Genomic DNA, 26,269 nt, shown 5'->3' on the forward strand with positions numbered 1-26,269 from the left:
GAATTTAGGTATAACTTAGTGGTAGGAATGGGGATGTATGGTAAGTGTAGGAAACTAAACTCAGAACACCTGCACCTTACCTTCTTCTGAAGAACATTAACCTTTCGCTCCTTCACATCCAGCATGTCCTTGAGGTCATGTATCTCTCCAGCTTGTGTCCCCTTCTCCTCGGCCATATCCTGAATTTGTTTTGTCTTCTTATTCAGCATGGTTTCCTTCTCTTCCAAACGCAATCGGAGAGCATCCACCTAAGAATGTGACATTTTTACAAATGATTAAATGAAAAGAAAGGAATGTAATTCCTTCCAAATAGATGTGTACAATTGCCCAAATGATACTTATATAGTAAGCATTCATTAGAATCAATAAAATACCACTCTAAATATAATCATTGCTATTTAGAAACTAAACCATAAACCTTATGAGTTTTGTAATAAAAATAAAATTTACATTAGTTAAATATACGATATAGCAGGATAAATAGATCTGAATCAAGGGACAAAATGGAGACTTGTTATAAAGAGACTGAGTTTTGCCACTTCTATAAAAGTAGTATAATCTACAACTATGCTTCTCAAACTTTAGGTGCATTACAATCATCTGGAGGGTTTAAACAGATTGCCAGGCCCAGCCACCAGAGCTTCTGATTCAATGGGTTTAGGGCTCATGAATTAGTTGTGGGTTTTTTTTTTTTTTTTTTTTTTTTAATGAATTAGTTTTTCCAACAAGTTCCCAAATGATTCCACACTGCTTTAGAAATCTAAAATTAGAAAGAAAACCCTAAGTATCAATCACCAAGCATGACACTTATTGTATCACATAATACAAACTAATGGTAGAATATGATGCTTTTTAGACAGCCAATCCCATAATGCACTGAGACATCTGTACAAAGGAAAGCAAAGGTCTATTTTCAGACCCCAAGCCTAGTCAGCTGAAGCCTAGCATCCAGTTACCTTTATCCCCCCAAGTTTAACACTTCTCACTAAATACGATTTTCAAATAACTAGAAACCTAATAATAGTGCATATTTTTAAATCCACTCAAAGCAAATTTTATCAAGCATACTCACACATTAAATTTATTTTGGGTTTGTTTCTTTGTTTTGCTTTTCCACTAGATTTAAAGTTCAGCAAATAGTAACACATCTATTATAGCAAACGAGGGAGGTACATTTCTTTCATTTTAAGACAGTGTGTTGTTCAACAGAAATATGTTAAGTCCTATGCAAACCACAATGAAACTTAAGCTTTCTAGCAGCTACATTAAAAAATAAGAGATAAAATTAATTTTAATACTGTATCTTGTTTAATCTATCTACAATACTGTCATTTCAAACATGTAATCCATATTAAAAACTATTAATGAGCCATTTTACTTTATATTCTTTGTTTCATACCAAGTCTTAAAAGTCCAATGCATATTGTAATTTTTACATTTACATCATATCTCAATTTGGACTACCATATTTCAAGTCTCAATGGCCACATGTGGACTGGTGGCTTCCACAGTGAAAGTGCAAATCTAAGACATCAAGTATATTTCTATAAAACATCTTTAACCTAGAACTTGTCCTATATTATTTTTCCTGGCTAATTAACCAGCCCACAAAGAAAAAACAGGTTAGCATGAGTAATGACTCACATTTAAAGTACACCAAAACTCTCAAGGACAATCTAATATTATATCTAAACTATAAGGTATTTGAGACCCAATACTGTGTATGGTAATACTTACTGCTAAGTATTATGGAAAATATCCTATGAGACTAGTCTCATTTGAGACTGCTATAGTTAAGTCATTACATACTTACAAATTATGTTGGTCTGTGCTGGAAAGGAAAAACATGTAAATAAACCAAATTTTACTCTGCTAAACTACACTTCTACCAACCACTTCAACATCACTAGTCCCACCAAGCCAGAAATTGGGGAAGTAATCTTTTTAGGCTCCATTTATAATTCTTTACCACAAATTCTACCATGTCCCCTCAATAAATACCTGTCACTTCTAATTTTCCTGTATTCTATTTTAATAGGAAATATGGTAACCTTATTATATTCTGGAAAGGTCCACCTAAGAACTTTCAAACTCTTAAATTCTTATTTCTGAAACACAACTGTTTTCTTTCTTCTAGCCTACTAAGTCGTCTCTTTGTGCACAGCATAACCTCTGATCTAAAATCTCTTTTCTATCATTCATCCCTATTCTGGTTTTACTTCTTTTTCTCCCAGCCTGAACAATCATTCAACACAGCCTCATAGCACCTCCTTTTTATTTTAGTCATATTCATTTAACACATCTTTTCTTCTCTATTAAATGGTTTTCTTCATTCTACTCTCAGACTTCTGAACCTTTCTGCATACGGTCATGTATGTGCTTGCCAACCATACCTACGGTAAATTAAAAATCCTCACAATTCTATCCTCAAGCATCATATCTTCTTCACTTGCATTCTCCCTGTGGAAAACTTCACTCTCCCCTGGCGACCTGGAAAACTGGGACTGAGAAAAAGTAGCTATAAATAAACAATAGCAGGAATTAAGATTAACTCGTCTGTCTCCAGATCCTCCAATCTTAACCACTAATTCTGTAATACACTATACACTACCTCACGAACAACTAGAGAAAAAAGAGTATATATGATTTCATATATGTAAAATTCTAGAGAATGTATATTAATTACAGTAATAGAATAGAACAGTAATAGATCAAGGTTGCCTGGGAAGAGGAAGAGGGGGGAGTAGTAAAGAATATCAGGGAAAAGCAAAAGAAAGGAATTACAAAGAGGTACACGAAAATCTGTAGGACATATTCATTATCTTGACTGTGGTACTGGTTTCACAGGTGTGTGTGTGTGTGTGTGTGTGTCAAAACTCACCAGACTGTACATTTTAAATATATGCAGTTTATGTCAATAATTTTTTTTTAAATTTTTTAATGTTTATTTATTTTTGCGAGAGAGAAAGAGACAAAGCGTGAGCTGGAGAGGGGCAGAAAGAGAGGGAGACACAGAATCCAAAGCAGGCTCCAGGCTCCAGTGGTCAGAGCCCGATGCAGGGCCTGAACCCACGAACTGTGAGATCATGACCTGAGCCGAAGTCAGAGGCTTAACAGACTGAATCACCCAGGTGCCCCAATAAATTTTATTTTTTAAAAAGCAAAAGCAGAAAGTATGGTATTTATTAAGAAATAAACCAACAGACCTTTGCAAGAGAAACGGGAGCCGAGCTCACAGACCCACACATACAGGAACCCATACATATAAAAAACAGAGGTGATACTATAATCAGCGAGAAAAGGATAGAGTATTCAATAAACTGTCTTTAAACAATTGGCTACCCATACTGATGAAGGGGGTCAGATCTCTAACTCACACACAAAAATAAATTCTAGGTAAATTAAAGATTTTATATTTGAGAAGCAAATCTTTAAAACTTTTAGAAGGAAAATATACGAAAATACTTTTAAATTTAAATTTAAATTTAAAACTTCTGCACATCATGATACTATTTTAAAGTGTTTTATTATTTAATCTGTATTTTATGTGCCTGAAATATTTCATTCTTAACAATAATACTAAGGAAAATACAGGAATATTGATAGTTGCTTTAAAAATGTAGATATTTTATAAGCTGGCAAAATTAAATAGGATCCAATACTGAATTTCAATTTTCAAAATTTATGACCATTTACAATCACTCCAAAAAAATTTAAATGCCTAGGTATAAGCCTAACAAAACTTATAAAGGATCTATATGCTGAAAATTACAAATAAGAAATCAAAGAAGATCTAAATGTGTTCTTCCCTTGAATACTTTATGAAATGTAAACGACATGTGTTAAGATAGCCAGCCTATTTAAAATTTTTCTCAGAGATATGGAAAACGAAAAGATTAAAGTGATTTTTAAAAAAATGTGTTTACTGACAAACAGTAGAACTACAATAAATAAAACCCAGTGAATCCAAGAAATATAACAACTAAAAATATACAGTTTTGGTGCCTGAATTCAGCACTAAAGACCTCAGAGCAAGAATTAAAATTCAATGCAAAAAAGATTAATTACATTATTTCCCCAATAGTCCTTTCTAAAGTGCAAGATGACAAAAGTCTTTACATTTCCTTGGTTTTCCATCACCAACCTATTAAAATCAGAAACACTCTACCATGCAAAGAAACAAAAAAGTCCACAAGACAATGTCAGAACTGAATATTGATTCAATTTGAAGAAATGGACCACCACCACAGAGCAAAGACCTTTGTGGAATATGAAATTCACAACCAGGCTGCTTAAGATGCCAAAAGAGCCCATTGACCCTTATCCACTTGGCATTCAGGCACAGCTCAAGCTGGCCTGTGTGGCTACTAATCCTATTTGACAGTATCAGATTTGGTTCCTATTAGCTGAATCCATTACAGGGCATCAGTCACGGTGATTCAAGAGGGTGCTTATTGAAATCACTGACGCTTCTGCACAGTTAAAGAGGTCAAAGTCTTAAAAAAGTATACGTCAGAAAATTTAAAAATAAATCATATACTAAATCTGCACCTAATTTCTACATTCTCATTTGTATTTTGTATACTGCATATTCTACTTCTCTCTTTTTTAATGCTTATCTGTTCATTTTGAGAGAGGGAGAAAGCCAGCAAGCAGGAGAGGGGCAAAGAGAGATGGAAACAGAGAATTCCAAGCAGGCTCTGCACTGTCACTGTCGAGTCCAATGCAGGGCTCAAACTCATGAACCATGAGATCATGACCTGAGCGAAAGAAGTGGGACATTTAACCGACTGAGCCACCCATGTGCCCCTGAATATTCTACTTCAAACACATATACTACATATCCCAATAAACACAAGCAAAGACAAAGCAACCTCCTAAAAGACATTTCACTCAATATCCCTGAAATATATTACTGAATTCTTATTATAAAGGCAAAAAGTCCAGACATTTAAATTTGTAGATAAGTCTTAACTGCCTAATTTCTTGGTCTCTCAGTTCTTCTCAGCATTAATTTCAGAAAAATGAAATGTTTTCCTTCTGTGGGTAAGAAATCAGAATACAGCAGAAATACATCCCTCAGCATTTCTAAATGTTTCTCATTCTGTTGGTACCAAAGTCTCATAGGACAATAACTATAAGACTTCATATTTCTGCTTCTTTACCAAAAGTACCTAGATATCCTAGCTGCATTTGTACATTAGATCCCTCACTCAGCTAAGTGACCTTGGAAATGTGCCAGTGCTAACCAGTCATAGATACCTGCATGCCATTTTGAGGGAATGTCAGGTATGAGACCCACAGGAATTGGTGACTGAAAAAAAGTAAAAAATGAAAACTCTTGTATTAAACATACAAACCTTCAGTGTAAGAGGAGCTGGAAATGCAGGCTTTGGTATAAAATAGATCTCATATAACAAATATTAGGTACAGAAATACTCAAGTCCATAGTAATTAGAATTACTAAATGGTCTTGTCTTTACTAAGTATTCAATTTGAATCACTTACTGTAATACACTTTTTCTTGGTCTACTTTTTTTGTGCAATGAAGAATTTAAATGTGTTTGTCTGGAGATCTAAGATAAAAATAACCACAAAACCACTCTGCTACTACTAGATTAATTGCTCTGAATTCTACATTGATCTTTTTGGTTTGGAGTGAGCTAAGTTCATAGTACAATTTTGTGTGAGGTCCATATTTTGCAAACCACAAAAAAACACATTCAGGAAAGCCCCTCAGAGACGAGCTGGACACATAATCATCACCCTAATACCATTCCTGGTAGGAGGAATAAGACCTTGTTTATTCACATCAACTGCACTGGAGGAACAGCATCCACCTAGCTTGCCAAGCGTCAAGGTCTGTGGCAAACAGGTTATGCCAACTTCAAAAACACAGAAGGTTTTTCTCTACAAGATTTTCTCTACCATTGGACATGAACAGAAAAATGGCTACCCGGCTCTTCTGGACTCACTTCTGATCAAAAGCTATCAACTCTCTTAAGCTATCTTATTTATTTACATCATGAATCTAAATACACAATAGCAGTAGTAACTGCATGGATACAATAGCTTGTTTACTAGAACTCCTATCTTGGCTTTGCCATGATTCACTCCTTTCTGATTCTCTGACCACAACTTTTCAGTTTTCTTCGCTGGCTCCTCTGTCATTTTCCCCTCCTCACATCCCACTTTATATAACTTCCTCTGGAGAAACCAATTCAATCCTAGGCTACAGCCACCACATCCATTATGACAGCTTCCAAATCTTTATTCCTAACCTCAACCAATTCTAAAACCCTGAGATTTTAACAAAATATTCTACTTAACCCAGATTTCCACTGAATATTTAGTTTAGACTGAGATTTTGGAGTGCCTGAGTGGCTCAGTTGGTTGAATGTCCGACTCTTGACTATGGTTCAGGTCATGATCCCAGGGACAGGGGATCAAGCCCAAGTCAGGCCCTGTGCTAAACGTGGAACCTGCTTGGGATTCTCTCTCTCTCTGCCCCTCTCCCCCTGCTCACACTCTAAAATGAATAGAATAGAATAGAATAGAATAGAATAGAATCTTTTTTAGAACCTTTTCCTTTAAAGAACCTTTAAAGATCCCCTAATGAGGTCAAACATTAATGTAGATTAAATCTGATGGTGTTTATTATATTACTTTCTGCATTTCTTTCTGTATTTGGCAGTATTTCATGAACTTTTTAAAAATTACTAATCTAAACTCTGTATTTTAAAGCTGATGAGGGGTACCTAGGTGGCTTGGTCAGTTAAGCATCCAACTTTAGCTCAAGTCATGATCTCGCAGTCCGTGAGTTCAAGCCCTGCGTCAGGCTCTATGCTGACAGCTCAGAGCCTGTAGCCTGCTTTGGATTCTGTCTCCTCCCTCTCTTTGCCCCTCCCCCACTCATACTCTGTCTCACTCTGTCTCTCAAAAATAAATAAATGTTAAAAAAAATTTTTTTTCAAGCTGATGATTCAATGCCCAAACTAAGTGATTTGCCCAAGATCACTAAGTATAATTTCCTATCACCACATTTCTCATTAATCTCATCTAGAACGGAGGCTGAATGAAGGACTCTGGACCACAAGACTGACAACACCCACAAGTAAACGTTTTTTTAAAAGGCTATTTTGGCAAACAGCATTGAGCTGTTTAAAGCCTTATACCTGACAAAAAGTTGAAGAGCTCAGAGAAACATCAAAAAGGCCAAGGATGTAGATGTGCCTTTCCACAGTACATAGTTTATTTGTACTTTACTCACGAAGACACACACACACAGAAAAGTTGCAAATTTAGTCTAAAAAAACCAATGTCAATATTGTCTCCACCTGAAAATTCATAGTAAAGACAACACAATAACAACTACACAAAGTATATAGTAATAAGCTATACTCAGCTATGTAGCCTCAGTAGAAATGTTAATGTTGGTCTCTGCAAATCTGATAATGCAGGGCAGTTGACCAATCTAGTTCTTCTACCCTGACCCCTCTAAGCCAACATATCTGTAACACTTCCTTATTCTGGTACCAGACTAAAATTAAGTAAACCTTATAATCATGCCGGAAACCCTTAGAATCACAGAAAGAGACCATTTCCTCATTGGAAGGACCTGGTAAGCTTACCTGATTGAATCTCTCCTCTAAATCCTGGGTCTCTATATCCCTTTTAAGCAGGCTTTTCTAGTATCTGAACACCTCCAGTAAAACTCAGGTACACAGTTCCTCTCCAGAGGCTGCCCATACTCTGCTTTTACCAGGCATAAAAGCTATCTCTTATCCAGAAGTTTTAAAAGAAAAGAAAAAAAAAGAAAAAAGGCTTTTTCTGTACTTTTATCCACTGGCCCAAGTTCAGCCCCTTAGGCCAGATGCTCTTCTACGTAATAGCCATTCAGATACATGCAGACTATCATGTACTCCCAAGAGCATTTCTTTTCCAAGCTACCCTTCAACTATTCCTTAATATGCCATGATTTCAGACTCTTTGCATCTAAACATGCTTAAATGTGCCAACATCCTTTAAATCACTGTATCCAGAACTCAATATTTTACGTCTGATTACTTTACCCTTATATCTAGGCACTTTCAAAACAAATGAAGATTGCATATGGTTGTTTTTGAAGGGGTTTTCTGGCAGCCACTATACAGATGCTTTTGTCAGTTTTTATGGGTTTGGTAGATTGATTGATTGATTGATTGATTGGGCTAGCTTTTTGTTGGAGACAGGGAGAGATAGAAAATTAACAATTTTTACAGTCATCCTTTTAAATTTTTATCCTGCTTGGTTTAGCCCATTACTCTCTTTAAAGATCTTTTGGAATGCTGAATTTCTTATCTAATATGCACATTACCCATCCTTCCTCCATATTTTTTTCCATCTGATTCATTAATAAAAATATTTAACAAGGAAGAGTTAACATTCGAGGGATACATAATAAATACTACCAGAAATTTTTATGTAAGTTAACATATATCATTAAACATCACCTTTTGGGGAAAGTAAATTTAAGGTTATGAAGAAACCTAATTACCATCTTATCCAGCTTCCATTTCTCCATCTTATTTACACTGCCTTGCCAGTGCCTTGAAGAGGTATAGGTCTACTACATTTCTCATATACTCCTGATCTTCCAGACTGGAAATCCTAGATATAGGATAATAAACTATAAGATATATCTTATATATCTTACCAGATACAAGAATAATATAAAATTAGCCTGAGATGACCTAATTTTTTTTTTATTTTTTAAATGTTTTTATTTATTTTTGAGAGAGAGAATGCAAGTGGGGCAGGGGCAGAGAGACGGGGGCAGAGGACCCAAAGAGGGCTCTGCACTGACAGCAGCAAGCCGAATGTGGGGCTTGAACTTGTGAACCCCAAGTTCAGGACCTGAGCCAAAGTCAGATGCTCAACTGAATAAGTCACACAGGTATCCCTGAGATGACCTAGTTTTAATGTTGACTTTCAGTAATGACCATTTCCACCTCAAGGTCCTTCAATATTCCATTCTAAAATAGCACTTAGGGGGCAGGACACCTGGGTGGCTCAGTCAGTTAAGCGTCCGAATTTGGCTCAGGTCATGATCTCACAGTCTGTGAGTTTGAGCCCCAAGTCAGGCTCTGTGCTCACAGCTTGGAGCCTGGAGTTTGCTTCGGATTCTGTGTCTCCCTCCATCTCTGCCCTTCCCCCACTCATGCTCTGTTTCTCTCTCTCTCTCTCAAAAATAAACACTAAAAAATTAAAAAAATAAAATAAAATAGCACTTAGGAAAAAGCTTAGGTGCACAGAGGTGGCAATCCTCTTTGTTCTCTTGTCTGAAAATCATAGTGCCATTTGCTCAAAGCCAATCTTAAAAACTGCTATCATCTTCATGATTCCTAAATGATAATCAATAACTGATTAGTAATTTAATTTGCACCTGGCATTTATTTCAACGTTTATTTATTTTTGGGACAGAGAGAGACAGAGCATGAACGGGGGAGGGGCAGAGAGAGAGGGAGACACAGAATCAGAAACAGGCTCCAGGCTCTGAGCCATCAGCCCAGAGCCTGACGCGGGGCTCGAACTCACGGACCGCGAGATCGTGACCTGGCTGAAGTCGGACGCTTAACCGACTGCGCCACCCAGGCGCCCCTGCACCTGGGATTTAAACTGTCCTAGCCAAAAACAAAACAAAACAAAACATTTTACAGCACTTTACAGACTAAGGACGCTTAAAATGTAGACTCTGATTCAAAGGTATAAAGTATGACTCAAGATTTTGTTTCCAATAAGTTCTTAGGCGAGTAGACACTGCTGATCTCAGAATCACACTTTGAATAGATCTCTTGAATACTTTCTTATAATTTCTCTTCTCACACATCTTGGGTATTCATTTTCATTTTTCCACTATTAGAATATACAACCTACTCTTTTCAGTCCTATGATATTCTTCTGGATGGAGAAGACAAAAGCAATCTAGATGCAGAATTTCACCTGCTCTATCATTTAGCAACCTCATACCAACAAGGAGAAGCAAGTGACAAGCTCTACCTTTTATGATCTTTCTCCAAAAGTCTTCACTTTTACTGGATAACCTTAACTAATTTTGGAGCTCTGGTATTAATGACACTATTGTTGTTAGGTTTGTGCCAAATTCTTACATTGATATTTGATTGTTTTTTTTCCTACTTGTCACATTAATATCCCTTTTCTACTATTGTCTCTTGAATCTCACCCATTCTTTGTAGAGACAATTTTTTCTTTTTAGCAGTTCTTTCTATGTGATCCATAGGGAGTAAACTCTCAGTCTGTGGTAGTCTGGAAAAAAGTCTTTAATCTACTTCGAGTGATAAATGATAGTTTCACCGGCTTCAGAATTATGAACTGAGAGGGCACCTGGGTGGCTCAGTCGGTTAAAGATCTCATCTCAGGTCATGATCTCACGGTTCTTGAGTTCAAGCCCCGCATCAGGCTCTGTGCTGCCACCTTGGAGCCTGGAGCCTGGTTCAGATTCTGCATCTCCCTCTCTCTCTCTCAAAAATAAACATTTTTTTTTAAATTAAAAAAAAAGAAAGAAACAGGAGTTGTCTAAGGTTTTCACTGAACTTTGAAGGTTTTACTCTACCATATTCTCTCTTGCTCCTATTGTTGCTGTTGTAAAGCCTACTGTGGGCCTGTTAATCCTTCACAGGTAAACTATCTTTCCTCTCTCGTGGCTTTTGTTCCTTAATGTTTATTTATTTATTTTGAGAGAGAGAGAGAGTGGGGAAAGGGCAGAGAGAGAGGGAAAGAAAGAATCCCAAGCAGGCTCCACATTGACAGTGTGGAGCCCAACATGGGGCTTGAACCCACAAACCATGAGATCATGACCTGAGCCAAAATCAAGAGTCAGACATTTAACAGACTGAGCCACCCAGGTACCCCAAATTTCTGGTGGCTTTTAAAATCAGTTTATCTATGGTTTCATTGTGATTTATGGTAGGTGAGGATATCTTCCTGCTCAAGAATTATTTGCTCCTAAACAGAAGGTCCATTCCTATCATCTGGTCAGAAATATTCTCAGCAATTATCTCTTTTAAAATTGCCTCCCATTTCCTCTATCCTCCCCTTTTGAAACTCCCTTATATATGTTAGATTTCTATTTCGACAGACTTCTCTTTAATTTCTATCTTCTTATGTGTCCTATTGCTCTCCGGATAACGTCTCCTCAGATGTATTTTCCAATTCACTGTCTCTGCAGCTCTACTTTGCAGTTTACTACTACATTGTTCTTCCACTTTAGTTATTATGTATTTCTTTTAATAGTTTTAATTAATTTATTTATTTAAGAAAGAGAGAGTGCACGGGAGGGGGAGAGAGAGAGAGGAGAGAGAGGGAATCCCAAGCAGGCTCCACACCATCAGCATGGAGCATGATACAGGGCTCGAACTCACGAACCATGAGATCATGGCCTGAGCCGAGATCAAGAGTCAGATGCTTAACTGACTGGATCACTCAGGCACCCCTAGTTATTATATATTTCATACCTAAAACTCTGTTTTGTTCTTTAACAACCTGCCTGGTATTATGTATAGTGTTTTGCGCTTTGTTCATGTTTTAAATCCTTCCTTCATGTATATAACAATGGTAGTATTTATTGAGTGCTATATGTGCATGCACTAACTCTCATAACATTCTAGAAGGTAATGCTATTCTCACAAATGAGGAAACTGAAGCACAGAAAGTATCAACTTATATTAACAAGTAACTGGCAAAGCCAAGATTAAAAGACACTAAACAACTACAGCTAGTGTTGCCCTTTATTACACTGCTCAGCTTTTACTCTCAATGGTCCTGAAACAACAGCCCAATAAGTTGTATTTTTTTCTTCCATTCTAAAGAGTGCTCCTATGCTTACTTCTCCATCCTTCAGTTTAATCATTTCATTTATGGTCTCTTTCTATTATCCAATGTTCCTAAGGGTCTAATCATTCTTATTTGTTCTTACTTCTGATATTGGTTCAGAATAAATTCCATAGGTGATTAACTAATTTGGGGTAGTAAGTTCATTCTAAGCAGGGCTCTTACCTGTGGGAATCTGTGTGGACTAGGCTGAAATCTATGCTGACAGCAGCTATGCATATTCAAACTCAAAGCTCATGAGAAGACACCTTTCCTCCAACTCTAAAATCAGGTAAGTCAGTTTCTAATATTGTCAATTAATACTGGTAGGATTAATTTTTTTCTAATCCACTTTTTCTCACAAAACTCCTAGATTTACTCGGTTTCAAATCTGTACCCCATTTAGGGCCAATGTCTGCTCTCCACATGTCAGCATTAAAATATAAGCCCCTTAGTTACCAAAAAGAATAACCCTTCAGAACAACTGTACTTAGAGTCCTTGTTGACAGACGCTCGGTGTTGGAAGGGATGAGAAAAAACAGAGACATCTGCCCTGTCAGAGAGATAAACCAAAACAACTCTGAGAATCAATGTGGTAAATACACCATACCCGACATACCTCACAGTAGTTACACAGTCAGAATTACTGCTTTCACACTTTCATCAACTTGGAGAAAGAAATAAATTACTCAACCTTCAGTTCACTTAAAACTATCATTGACCCATGCAAAGTTCTATTGTGCCTTATTATTTTTCCATCCACATCCAATATCCATTCCTCCATCAATATGCAGCCATTCTAATATATTTAATATGTAACTGAATATGCATTAACTTAAAAATATAGAGGCTTATTTTTTATACATATTTTTTAACTCATATGAATGCTATATACCTCATTCTCTTACTTCTAAATATATATATATCCATGACCTTATGATTACTTCTAAGATCACTGCTTTTGACTTTTACATAGTATTCCATGGTATATACCCACTATATTTTACTTATCCAACCCCTCTAGAAATAACCGTTGGGGCCGCCTTCAATTCCTTGTTCTACAGTGAGCACCCTTATATGTTCTCCTGTGAGCCAGTGGGAGCCAACTATGCCATATACCTTACAAGCACTGAATATTAACTCAATTTCTAATTTTTACCAATTTGAACAATGGAATATATTTCATTGTCTCCAAAATTGAGGATCCCATGCTATATTTATTTGCTAACCCTTAGGCTTCCTTGTTTGTTAATTGCCTACTTAAATCCTCTCTCTCACCCTATAGTCTCTTTTTCTTACTAATTTATAAGCATTGTTTTTTTATTCTATATTCCAATCTTTGTTATTTTGGGAGGCAGTGAAAATATCTTCTAATCAGTCACATATTTGTTAACTTTGCCAGTAGAGTTCTTTCTTGAATGGAAATACTTAAATTTGATGGCGTCATTTAAAATGTATCTTAAATGTATCCTACCTAATATACATTTTCATTAATTAGGCTTATAGGTTTCCCTTTCACACTGAGGTCTTTAATCAATATGGAGTCCACTGTTTTATCTGGTATGTGATAGGCGGCCAATTTCATTCTCTGTATGTCAATTTTCTAACACTCTTTTAATCTGCACTAGTTTATGATGGTCCCATCTATATACACGTCTAAACTCTCTTTTTTCCCACTGGTCTATTTGCCCATTCCTTTGCCAGTACTACACAATTCCAGGGTGAATATTCAGGTTGGTTTATGGCTCTGTGGTATATTTTCAAATCTATTAAGGCAGATCTACCCATCTTTTCCTCTTTTTCTTCACTTTAATGTTAGTATAGCTTTATTTGTCAATGTAAGTTTTAAAATTTTTCAATTGTGGTCAAATACACATAACATAAAATTTGCCATCTTCACCATTTTTAAGTGTATAAGTCAATGGTGTTCAGTACATTCACAATGCTGTATTACCAATCTCCATAACTCCCTTCATCTTACGAAACAAAAACTGTTCCACTTAAAAAAAAAAAAACCTTCTCCATTCTCCCCAGCTCATAACAACCACCATTCTCCTTCTATCTTTATGAATCTGACTTCTCTAGGTCCCACATACAAGTGAAATGATACATCTTTTGTGACTTGTCCATGTAAAACTTAAAGTAAAATGAGTTTCTAAAAAAATACTGAGTATTTTCATTGGAATTGAAAAATATGTAAATACTAATTTGGGGAGAACTGATATCTTACAGTATTAAATCATACCACTTATTGATAACAGATCTCTGAATTTATTTCTTTTTCCTTGTATCCCCTTGTAGAGTCTTGGGCTTTCTTGCTTCTTCTACTTTTTGGAAAACATTAAATATAAAAAGTGATTATTTTTTAATGTTTTATAAAGCTCTCCTGGCAAGCCGAGTCGCAGGATTTAGAAGGAGATAGGGTTGAGGCTGAATACCATTTTAATTTTCTATAATGATTACTGTTCATGTTTTCTATTAATTCTTGAACCTACTTTGTCATATTTTCCAGAAATGTATTCTTTTGTTCTGTCTTTATAAGCTTATCAGAATATAATTGCTTATAAATGTCTTTTATTATTTTTAAATTGTATGGTGCTAGTAGTTCTTTACCATTCTGTAAGAGACATTCCTATCTGATTAGCCTTTTTAAAACAACACTTAGTTTATTTTATCCTCTACTGATTGTTTACTTAGTATCTGTTACCCTCCATTTTACTGTTTCTTTGGTTTTGTTACTTTTTTCCTAGTTTCCAGACTTATATACTTAGCTTATTTGCATTTATTCTTTATTATTTTCCAATAAACATAAAAACTAGACATTTCCCTCTAGATACTAGAGGATTAGTTGTACCCCACAGATTTTCTTTTGCTTTCTGTTCCAGTCTCCTTCAACCCATGGTCATTAAGTAGTATATTTTCAACACTAATTCAAAAAGATACATGCACCCCTATGTTTACTGCAGCATTATTTCCAAAAGCCCAGATATGGAAGTAATCTAAGTGTCCATCAATAGACAAATGGATAAGGAAAACATGATATGTATACAATGAAATATTACACAGCCATAAAAAGGATGAGATCTTGCCATTTGAGCAATATGAATGGGCCTAGAGAATACTATGCTAAGTGAAGTAAGTCAGACTGAGAAAGACAAATACCATATGATTCCACTCCTAAGTGGCATTTAAAAACAAAAAAATGAATAAATTAAAAAAGCACAATCAGGCCTATAAATACAGAAGACAAACTGATGGTTGCCAGAGGGCAGGGGAGTGGGGGGTTAGGCAAATTGGGTGAAGGGGAGTGGGAGGTACAGGCTTCTAAATATGGAATAAATAAGTCACAGGAATAAATGCACAGCATAATGAATACAATGATATTGTAACAGCAACATAATGGGACAGATGGTAACTATACTTGTGGTGGACACAGCACAACATATAAGCAAATCACTGAGTTGTACACCTGAAAATGTAATATTATGTGTCAATTATACTAAAAAGTACTACATTTTCAGATTCCAAATTTATTTGTTTTATGTTGCAATTCTTCATTACTGATTTTTTTTTTTTAATTTATTTTTGAGAGAGAGTGTGTGAGTAGGCAAGGGGAAGAAAGAGAGGGAGACACAGAATCCAAAGCAGACTCCAGGCTCTGAGCTGTCAGCACAGAGCCCGATGTGGGCTTGACGTCATGAACCATGAGATCATGACATGAACCAAAGTCGGACATTCAACCGACTGAGCCACCCAGATGCCCCTTCATTACTGATTTCTAATTCTGCTACATTGGCGTCAAAGAACACAGTCCAGGTGACTTTAATTCTTGGGAATTTTGACATATCCTCTGTGGCCTAACACATTTGATTTTTATGACTATTCAAGAAGTTCTTAAAAAGTGTTTTCTGTATTTGTTAGTGCAATATTTTACAGAATACCTATTTGAGCTTATTAATGTTATTGAAATTTTCTGAATTGTTTTTTACTTTTGTTTCTTTGATCAAGTTCTGAAAGCAATCTGTACTAATGAGCAACTGCAACTGTTGGTTTCATCTATTTCTCACCACTGTTGTTTTACACATTTAAAGGCAATGTTGTTAGATGCATAAATGTTCACAATCATCTTATTTTCTTGATCTACTGCTCTTTTTATCAGTACATAACATCGCTCTTTGTGCTTTATAACTTCTTTGCCTTAAAAGATAATTTAATTAATGTTAAAATAAGTGGGAGGGCATATTTTCTTGATAAACCTTTTATTTTTTTAAATTTTATCTATTTTTTTTTTATTTTTTTTAATGTTTATTTATTTTTGAGATAGAGAGAGACAGAGCATGAGCAGGGGAGGGGCAGAGAGAGAGGGAGACACAGAATCCGAAACAGGCTCCAGGCTCCGAGCTGTCAGCACAGAGCCCGACACAGGGCTCGAACTCACAAACTGTGAGATCATGACCTGAGCCGAAATGGGACGCTTAACCGACTGAGCCACCCAGGCACCCCAAATTTTATCTATTTTTTATTTTTAATTCTGCTATTTTTTGTTTTATGCTTAACTCTTATTGACAGGATATTTCTGTATCTTATTTTTTAGCCCAATTGAGGTCTGTATTTTTTTAAGTTTATTTCTTTAAGTTTATTTATTTATTTTGAGAGAGAGAGGGAGACAGTGCAAGTGGCAGGGCGGGGGGGGGGGGGGGGGGGGGGGGGGAGTGATAGGGAGGGAGATAGAGAATACCAAGCAGGCTCCACACTGACAGCACAGAGCCCAATGCAGAGCTTGAACCCACGAACTGTGAGATCACGACCTGAGCTGAAACCAAGAGTTGGATGCTTAACTGACTGAGCCACCCAGGCACCTCGAGGTCTGTATTTTAATCTACGTTTAACTCATTGCATATATTGCCTTTCCCATATTCATACAATTTTGGCCAACATTTTTGGTGTCCACATACCATCTTGTTTCTCCCCATCCTCACTGCCTCATTCTTTTCTATTCTCCACTAGATAGACTAAATTTTATACTGAAGATTTGAAATTTATACACTGTTTTTATTCTCCTAGTATATTAACAGCAATACTTAACACTTATGTTTTCCTGGCATTTTCTCAAGTTTATCATTATTAGCATCTCCACAAACAAGACACGTTCACCACTGTGAATGGTGCTAATTCACCACTGGAGTTGGGAGACTGGTGGTGGTGGCAGGGAGCCCCCCAGATCTGAAAGCCTCTGGTATAATAATATGTACCTCTACTCTGCCAACACTCTTTCTCTAAAATGATCTTCTACTCAGGTATAGAGGGAATGAGAAGGAAGAAGGGGCACTCAGAAGCTAGACAGGCCATCTTCACAAGCTCGCTTGAATACCACACCAATGTTATACTGCAGTACCTGCCCCCACCACTACCCCATGACTCATACCTGGCTAAACACTGCTCACAATGGTAATGGAACAATGATCCACCTAGAACACTGGGAGAGAAACAGTCACTGAAAAATATCCCAAACCACCACATGATGCCAAATCCTCCTTTATTCTGAGTTGTTTCATATATACACATATATTCAGATTCCACACAAGGAGGCATTATAGCATTAAGATCAAGAACATAAGTTTCAGAGTTTCAATTGATCAGACTCTGAATCCCAGGCAGTAAGTCATGTAACCTCCATCTCTCCAAGCTTCAGTGTGCCACCTATAAAACATTATGACAATTCTTATTTGCTAGAAGATTACTGTAATGCTAACTAAGAAAATGAAAGAAAGTATACACCCCTGCATGATACACAGAAAGCATTTAATGTTAGGTATTATCAAATATGTTTTTTAACTAGATTATCTCTCAAATGCACTCTAGCCCTAAGGGTGTATTACTAACTCTAAGTATACTGGGGAAGTCAAAACTCTAGTTTGAAGAGCACAGCATATTGGGGCGCTTGGTTGGGAACGCAAGCAGAAGGTGCATGTCAAACAACAATGCCTTAGCTCCAGTGCCTAAACATGCTAGAGCCTGGGCAGTTCTTTACTTTGTGCTGGATGCTGAGTCTCTGACCAACTATGAAAGAAAAGCCACTTCCTATAAACCGTCAGTAAGAAATGGATGATACCATTCACCTATAATAAACAGAACTCTAGGGATGCCTGGGTGTCATCTGATACTTGATTTTGGCTCAGGTCATGATCTCAGAGTTTATGAGATCAAGCTCTACACTGAGCATGGAGCCTGCTTGGGATTCTCTCTCTCTCTCTCTCTCTCTCTGCCCCTACCCCGCTTGTGTGTATGGGCATACTCTCTTTCTCTCTCTCAAAATAAACATTAAAAAAATAAAAAATAAATAGAATTCTAAAATTAAATGTTCTGGAAAAGAAAAAAATTGTACTACTTTGAGGCAATAAGGCTTCCATTATTTTAACATACTGATAAAATCAGCTCTGCTCATTGAGAACTCAAACAAAATAAATTCATTGTCAGGTCCATGGTATGTCATCAAGACTTAGAAACAAGAAAGTGGGCATAAAATAGAAAATTTCTTGAAAATATTATATTATGATTTCCTGAAAGTCCCAGGGTATTAGTGAGAGTGGCCCCAAGTGCCAATCAAAAGTAATGTGCTAATTTAAAACTTCATGTAACTCTCAACAATAAAAACAACAATCCTTATCTTACCTAATCCATACCATTAATCTGAGGATCACATAAAACAACAGAGATCAAATAAAAGTGCTTATAAATATTTAAAAATATTTGAAATCCACTGACATTTAATAATTCCCTCTAAATTCAGAGGAGAGCTACATAATTAAACATCTATTCTAGCCACAAAAACCTTAGGAAGCTGGTACTATCATTATCCTCATTTACAGATGAGGAAGTAAAGGATTAAAGAGGTAAAGTAATTCATCCAACATCACATAACTAATGAACACAGACAGTTGCATTTCAGATTTAGGTCTGACTCCAAAGCCCATGCTTTTAACCACTATGTTACTAGATCCAGACCACTTCTGTGAAGGTTAACAGATTAGAAGAGATGTTCATAAAACAGGAGCAATTCCAGAGATACTATATATATTGTACACTGCCCATCACAAGAGGGCCTCATTCCCTGGACCATGAACAGGAAAAAAAAAAAAGAAAAGAAAAAAATCAGGTCTTTTCCCATATCCCCATTTTACTTTAAGGATTTTTAAAAACTCCTTGATCCATGTTCTTTTTCACACATGCTTAGTGATGTGAGCATTACATCAAAGTCCAAGACAGCTGAAGAAATGAGAACTAGATCAGTTAAGAGCAAATTACAGAAAATATATGAGAATTTGTTCAAAGAGCTGGTTCAAACTGCCTTTTATTGGGCTCTCATGAGAAAGATGCTTTGGAAAAAGTGACCCTGGTCAAATGTCACCAATGTAATTTGAGAAAAAAAAGTACATGCTAACAAATGGGCATATCACATTCATATAATCATCCTAGATTCAAAAGGACATTAGCTTTTACACACACCTTTTGGATGAGATAGTCATATTTGAGCAATTTGTCCTAGTAATTTATAGGGGTAATCACTGAAACTCAGTTACTTCCATAATGGCTAAAAACAAATATAAGAACCATTCAAGAATGACCACAAATAGTCTTTAGTCTCTATGGTACAAGAAATCAATCACAAGCCCATCTGTGTGAGACCTAGCGAATAAGAACATTATTTGAGAGGGGTACAAAGAAAAGGATGGATTGCCAAGAGGAAAAAGTAATTTATTAGACTGTGACAAGCTTTTAAATGTTTGCATTATCATTAACCAACTGCCTGGTTCTCTGATTCACACACCTGCCACCACCAGCCAATGCTATCACAGTAGTAAACTTGGACGTAGGCTCACCTCTAAAACACTGGCACCCTCTTCTGACCTTTTTGCAGTACTGCATGCACACCAGTTACTGGGGTGAAAAATTCTAATAAAGCCATTAGTAATTTTGCAGGTAACATTTTCCAGATAATTTTATATTTGTAATTCCCTGGATGAACATAAAATTAGCTTAATAAACATATGAAAGAGCAGATCTTCTAAACAAAGTTTATGCCAATGACGAGAAAACCAACTGTGTTCTCTTAATATTTTCAGAGATTATATATTAGCTGATTTTATTACAATAGCAACAATGATGACAATAACGAATAGACAAAAATTTTATTGCGTTCCAGGCACTAGGCTGATGAGGCAGACACTCCTACTCTTGTCATCTTACAGATGTGGGGAAAGTGAGGCACAATGAAGTTAAATAACCCAGGATCATGTACCTGAGAATAAGTGGTAAAGCTGAATTTCAAACTATGGCCCTGCAGCCAAAACCTAATTTTATCCAAAATATCCCTGTGAGGGAAAATGAAGTTATCATGATAACATGAGACATGACTGAAATAGAAACAGTATAGGTTATAAGGAAAATTACAAACATACATCCAAATCCCTCATTTTCAGCAAAGTCCCAAACTGTACAAAAATAAAATATTACATGAAAGAGTTTTGGCCATTTACCCATTCCTCCTCACTTGAAGATTCTCAATCTTCTGGGTCTGTGTTTTTATACCTTCTTTTTACTCCTAATTCCTCTTTTCCCTTTTCCCTAACTATGCCCTTATTTACCTATCTGGTTCTTTAAATGAAAAGAAAAAAACTAATCCACATTGTATGCCTTTTCTTCTATAAAGCAGAACTACTTACCTATTTCTACCTAAATTCCCTATTTCACTATATCTTTAAAAAAATATTTAAGATAGTAAATCAAAATAACATCATCAATTCCTTCTCTTTGATCATTACAATTATGATAGATTCTCATCTGTATGGAATTATTTAGGGTATTCCTACCTAAAATCAGGGCTGAAAAACTAAATAATCTAAGATCTCTAAAAATAATAACTTTATTTTCAAACAGGATATGAAGGCACATCATCTAACAATCTATGATTCAAAACAAGATCTATCTAAAACACTTCTAGATTCTGCAGTTTGCCTACATAAAGCTATTCATTATATCAAAAATTAAGAACACTTAATAATCTAAACACAGGGTAACCAAGGTCACTGTCATTCACGACTAGAAAATTCACATGGGTCAGAACAAAATACTCATTTAGATTTCTTTTTAACAACTATCGTTACATTTCATAATGTTAGAAGCACAAACTTAGGGAACGTCTAAAGAATTAAAAACATGCACAAACTGCACCAGATTTAATTTATTAGATCTAAGAACTGAAACAAGATAGTTACATTTTTACTACAGTAACTGATCACACTGCTAAAGAATTAATCATTACATTATTCATATCTCCCAAATCTAACAAAAACAGCACAGGTAAAGGTGCCAAGGAATTGGCACGTGAAAGGTGCCAAGGAATTGGCCCCCTGAAAATTCCAGAATTCATTTTACCTCGGTCTGTAGGATGGCAGCCCTTTGTTCTTTAGCAGTCAAGGACTCCTTCAGCACTTCAATGTGTTGCTTACTGTCTGAAAACTGGTTTGTGAGTGTTTCTAGCTTTGTCTGTAGGGCTAATAGTTCTGTGTCCTTTCTGGACAGCTCCTGCTTCACCTGACCAATCTAGAGGAAAAAACAGAACATTGTAAGTAAAAAAGAAATGAAACAATCACCTCTGATCTGAATCTTTTTGACAGATCTGAGTCACAAAATACTAACTATAGCATTAGTTTTATGACAAAACACAATTTATCTTTTTGTATCACCTAATCTTGGATAACCACCCACCACAAACAACAACAACAACAACAACAACAACAACAAAAAACCAGGTTTTCAACAAATAGGGATATCCCAGTTTTCAATTATTGTGTTTCCTAAATACTCTTCAAAATCTCTTAGAAAAAGAATAGACAGAGAAAAATCCCAATTCAAATAGACTACTATGAGATAGCAGGAAGCACCTGAATACTATTGTGCTGATCAGTTTTCATTTTATTAAGTCAGACCTCTTAAAACATAAAGCAGGATTAGTGTAGATGTAAAACAGAAGGAAAAAAGAAAACCTCCTAGCATTGCCATTTAAAGCGAAATTCAAAAGCTGCTGCTAGTATACTTTTTATTTTTTCATTCACAAACAAAAGTTTACATAAAATCCTTATCTTAAAAAGCCACCATTAGTGTTTTAAGGCATTATAAACCTGTGCCTTTTAGAAATCACATAATTTTGAGGAGTTAGAGATACTGACCTAAAAAAAGATTCCACCAACAAAGTTCTATCATCTACAAAACGTCGTATGAACTAAATGGATAAAAGTATATGACTTAAATGCATAAAAGCTCAGCCATAAGAATCTACATGTGTAATTTGAATCTGAATTATCTGACAGAAAATCCATAAGTCAAGAGGTGTCCATTCATTCTCCCATAAATTTCTCATCTTAACTTTAAAAAATTTTTATTTCAAACATCTCATTTACATCTAAGAATTTTCTAAATAGTCTGTTATTGTAAATGTACAACAAATAAACAAAAATCAGAATTGCTTTTACATTCTGTCTAGTGCCTAGCAAGGTAGCTAGCTGTGCACTAACAGATTAATGACCAGAAGTATAAATCCCATAAGAAGTCCATAATTTATTTCAGCATTACTGATGAAACGAAAAGTACTTTGTATTTTTTTACATCTACAGAATCTGTACTATAATAATCTGAGGTATAAAGGACAATTTTGAGAACAATTTCACATGAGGAAGTGTGAAATAAATATTACTTTAATTAAAATTAGACTTTTGGGACGCCTGGGTGGCTCAGGCAGTTAAGCGTCTGACTTCAACCCAGATCATGATTTTGCAGTTCATGAATTTGAGCTCCATGTCAAGCTCTGTGCTGACAGCTCAGAGCCTGGGGCCTGCTTCAGATTCTATGTCTCTCTCTCTCTGCCCCTCCCCCGCTCATGCTTTGTCTCTCTCTCTCTCTCTCTCTCTCAAAAATAAATAAAAATATTTTAAAAATAAAAAATAAATTAAAATTAGACTTTTAAGGAGCACTAAAAATTAATTTCTAATTTACTCTTCTTGCTTAGCAACAAGACAAGCCTTTTCTCATATGCATGAAAATTCTATTTGCAGATTTAATTAATTATTCATTCATTCAACAAATATTTCTATATGTTTATTGTATGCAAACTACTATAGGATACTAAGAATGTCAGTGGAAGATAACTGTAAATGGCAGCTATCTTCATCCTGTAATATACAGATGTACCCTGAGTTACCACATACTGTAATGCTGTGGCATCTTTCATGACATCCCTTTCCTAACAAAAAACACATATTAGTATTTTTCTATCCTTAACATACAGGTTGCACTAAAAATACACTTACGGTATGAACTGATTAGGAGAAATGTTTAAAATTTTATCACTTCCTCAGCTAAAGAACTATTACGGCTTAAAGATTACTCAAATTTCCAACTACTTCCAATCATGTGATTAAAAATATAAAATCCTTGTTTCCTCAGCACCTACATTTTTAAATAATCTTCAAATATTACTATATTGACCATAAAGAATGAAAAAGGAAGAAAATATTCTAAATGGAAAGCAGAGTTTAGAAGCACACATTTTCCATAAAAGTTAGGAGCACAAGGCTTTGCAATCACACCTGAGGATAAGTGTGTCTTTGAGTAATTACCTCTCTAAGTCTTGTTTTCCTAATCAGTAAAATGGAGCAAGTAAACTAATGTTACTGTATTTAGACATTAAATAAAATAATGTATGGAATGTGCTTATCCTGTTGTTTGGTATAACAAAGAAATATTTATAATAGGTAAGAAAAAAAAAAGTAAAGTTATAGATCAACTACTCCTCTAGATAATACAGTTACTGTAAACCAAAACCAAATTAGTCCCTTTTAGACAAAATATGTCACTTTATTATCTGTATTATAAAGTGGTCCATAAATAGCAAAAATATCAAATTAGCACAAGTTTTGTTTTGTTTTGTTTTGTTTTGTTTTAATAATGCTGCATTCCTGTCTTATCCCACAATTACTTTCAGGAGCAGTTTTTCCTGACATTTGTGTGACATATGTGCACATGGCCTAGCCACAGAGCAGTAAGTAGACTGAAGAGCTTACCAGCACGGGTTCTGGAATCAGACTGCTTACATAAAAATCAAACTCTGCCTCTTACTAACTATATTTCTTTTTTTTTTTTTTAATTTAAATTTTAGTTAACATACAGTGTGATACTGGTTTCAGGCACTAGTTATATTTCCTAAGCACCACTCTGTTACCTCAGTCTCCTCATCTATAATTTGGGGGTGATAATATACCTACCTTAGCAGGTTATAAATGCTTACATGTTACCTACTTTATTATTTTTTTATATTTTGAAATGGAATTTAAGTTCTTTAAACAGAAGATTAAACTAGATTTAGACACTTAAAGTATGTTTCATGCTAATTCTAATTTACTAGATAACTCTAAGTAAACAAATCACTTTCTATATATCTGTTCTAAAAAAAAGTAACATCTGTTGTAAAATCACCTAATGGTAACTTAAAGATAATACATATGAAGTTAAAGCACTTTACTCAAGAATTTCAAATTCTACGAGAGTCGATATTAAAAGTTCTCATCACAAGAAGAAAATAAAATTGTAACTATGCATGGGTACTATGTAGGATGTTAACTAGACTTACTGTAGAGGTCAGATAGATAGATATATCTCAAATCATTATGTTGTACATGTATCAATTATACCTCACTTTTAAAAAAAAGAATTTTAAATTCAGATAAACACTACAACCTAGAACATCTACATATTCTTATACCAAAGAAGAGAGATCATCATTCATATAAACAGCAAGTATCTACAAAAGGAAAGGACTTAAGAAAAAACAAATTTTGAAGTACAATCCATATAGTGACAAAGGCAACAATAAAGAACCAGATATAGGGCTTCCAGAACATGTGAAGGCTCACTGCACACAAAGTGACATATGGGTCAAACTGGTGAACATGAGTCGGTTAAAGAGCAGAGCAGGCTGGTTAGTGCTAGTATTGGGCAAAGCTGCCAACCAAAGAGAATGAAAGTATAAGCCACCCAGAAGCCAGAGCCAGCAGGGTCCCACTGTGGGATCACTGCTCACAAAGAGTAAATCTTACGGCAAAGACCTCAGCCTGAAGACCAGCCGCTCTCTTTTTCAGCTCCTCCCCTTGAGCCTCTTTCGAACTTAGCTCCTCCTTCAGTTGTTCTACCTGTCACGACATTGTTATTCTTTTTCACTTATGTGTCAATTTAGGTATTATCTGCTTTTCAGCCAGAGCAGTAACTGGAAATGACAATAATTTAAATAACACAATCAAATCTGTTCCCTTAATTCCCTTTTCAAAGCACCCTAGATGATTCTCTATTTTCATTCACAGGATTTTTTTAAATGGACTCAAATGTGCCCATCAGCAAATGGAAAGCAGAAATTATACTGTAGCATATTTTGTTCTCAAATTAGCGTGAAAAATACAAACTAACAGAAAGTTGGATATGTGAATTGTTAAGTTCTAAAATTAATATAAATTGTCAATAGTCACTGATAACAGATTCTTAAAATAATAAAGGAATATTTTACAGACTTTTATGCCAGGTATGGATACCACAGCAAGAAACTAAAAACCAGAGAGGGAGTTAGAATAATGGTGTATCATTCCTTTATAGTTTTCTGTTCTGGGAAACTGGGGAACTAATACAATTGGGATGCAGGAGGTATTTATTTTCTAGCTAATATTTTATCATCACAATTAGGTTTTTAATTAAACCAAAACAAACCTGGCAAATTGATAGCCGTAATAAACTAGACCTTCCAATTTGCCTAAATAGGTACAGAATCAAACTAAATGGCTTTGGATCTAAGGAAAAAATATTGTGCCTAGTTAATACATATGAACTGACATGTCTCTCTGGTATGTATCCTACTATAGATATATCAGAAGTACACATGGGAAACAATAAACCTGATACAAATGGATCTTTTCTAGGGAACAGACCAAAGGGCCTTCCTTTTTATGTAACTGTATTTGAAGGGAAAACATGATTTAAGACATTTCAGGAAAAAAAAAAAAAAAAAGGTAGGGGGACTGGGTTCAGCCTCTCAGGGTTTGACTATTAAAATACAACTACACAAGAGGTAAAGAACTCGGTGTCTCATGTTGTGAGAAAAACTCAATTTGATGGAATTTATTGAATCACCTCTGAAGTACTAACAGATATAAATGTTAAACTGTGACAATACATATCAGCATTATACGATGAATAATTTTCTTTTAAGGGAAAACTTGAAATAACTATATATCAGTAATTCTGACTTTAATTCTGGGAAAGTTCAATTCGAAAGAATTGTAAGTCTTCTTCCCTGAAGTTT

The 26,269-nt window shown here is 35.4% G+C and overlaps 1 protein-coding gene across 24 annotated transcripts in view; it reads right to left on the reverse strand.

The window, feature by feature from the left end:
• The window catches only part of ERC1 (ELKS/RAB6-interacting/CAST family member 1), a 524,080-nt gene that overhangs the window by 376,767 nt on the left and 121,044 nt on the right, over positions 1-26,269 (reverse strand). For 8 of the 24 annotated variants that reach the window (XM_045463914.1, XM_045463908.1, XM_045463913.1 and 5 more), the window contains exons 6-8: positions 25,029-25,112; positions 21,304-21,471; positions 81-248 (exon numbers count right to left, since the gene is read on the reverse strand). In XM_045463914.1, the coding sequence (XP_045319870.1) occupies positions 81-248; positions 21,304-21,471; positions 25,029-25,112 (420 nt within the window). Of the gene's footprint in view, positions 1-80; positions 249-21,303; positions 21,472-25,019; positions 25,113-26,269 lie in introns of all 24 variants that reach the window. The other 16 variants (XM_045463902.1, XM_045463903.1, XM_045463911.1 and 13 more) reach the window with 2 other exon arrangements.

This window comes from Leopardus geoffroyi, chromosome B4, assembly GCF_018350155.1.
Source record: "Leopardus geoffroyi isolate Oge1 chromosome B4, O.geoffroyi_Oge1_pat1.0, whole genome shotgun sequence".
NCBI classification, from domain to species: Eukaryota; Metazoa; Chordata; class Mammalia; order Carnivora; family Felidae; genus Leopardus; species Leopardus geoffroyi.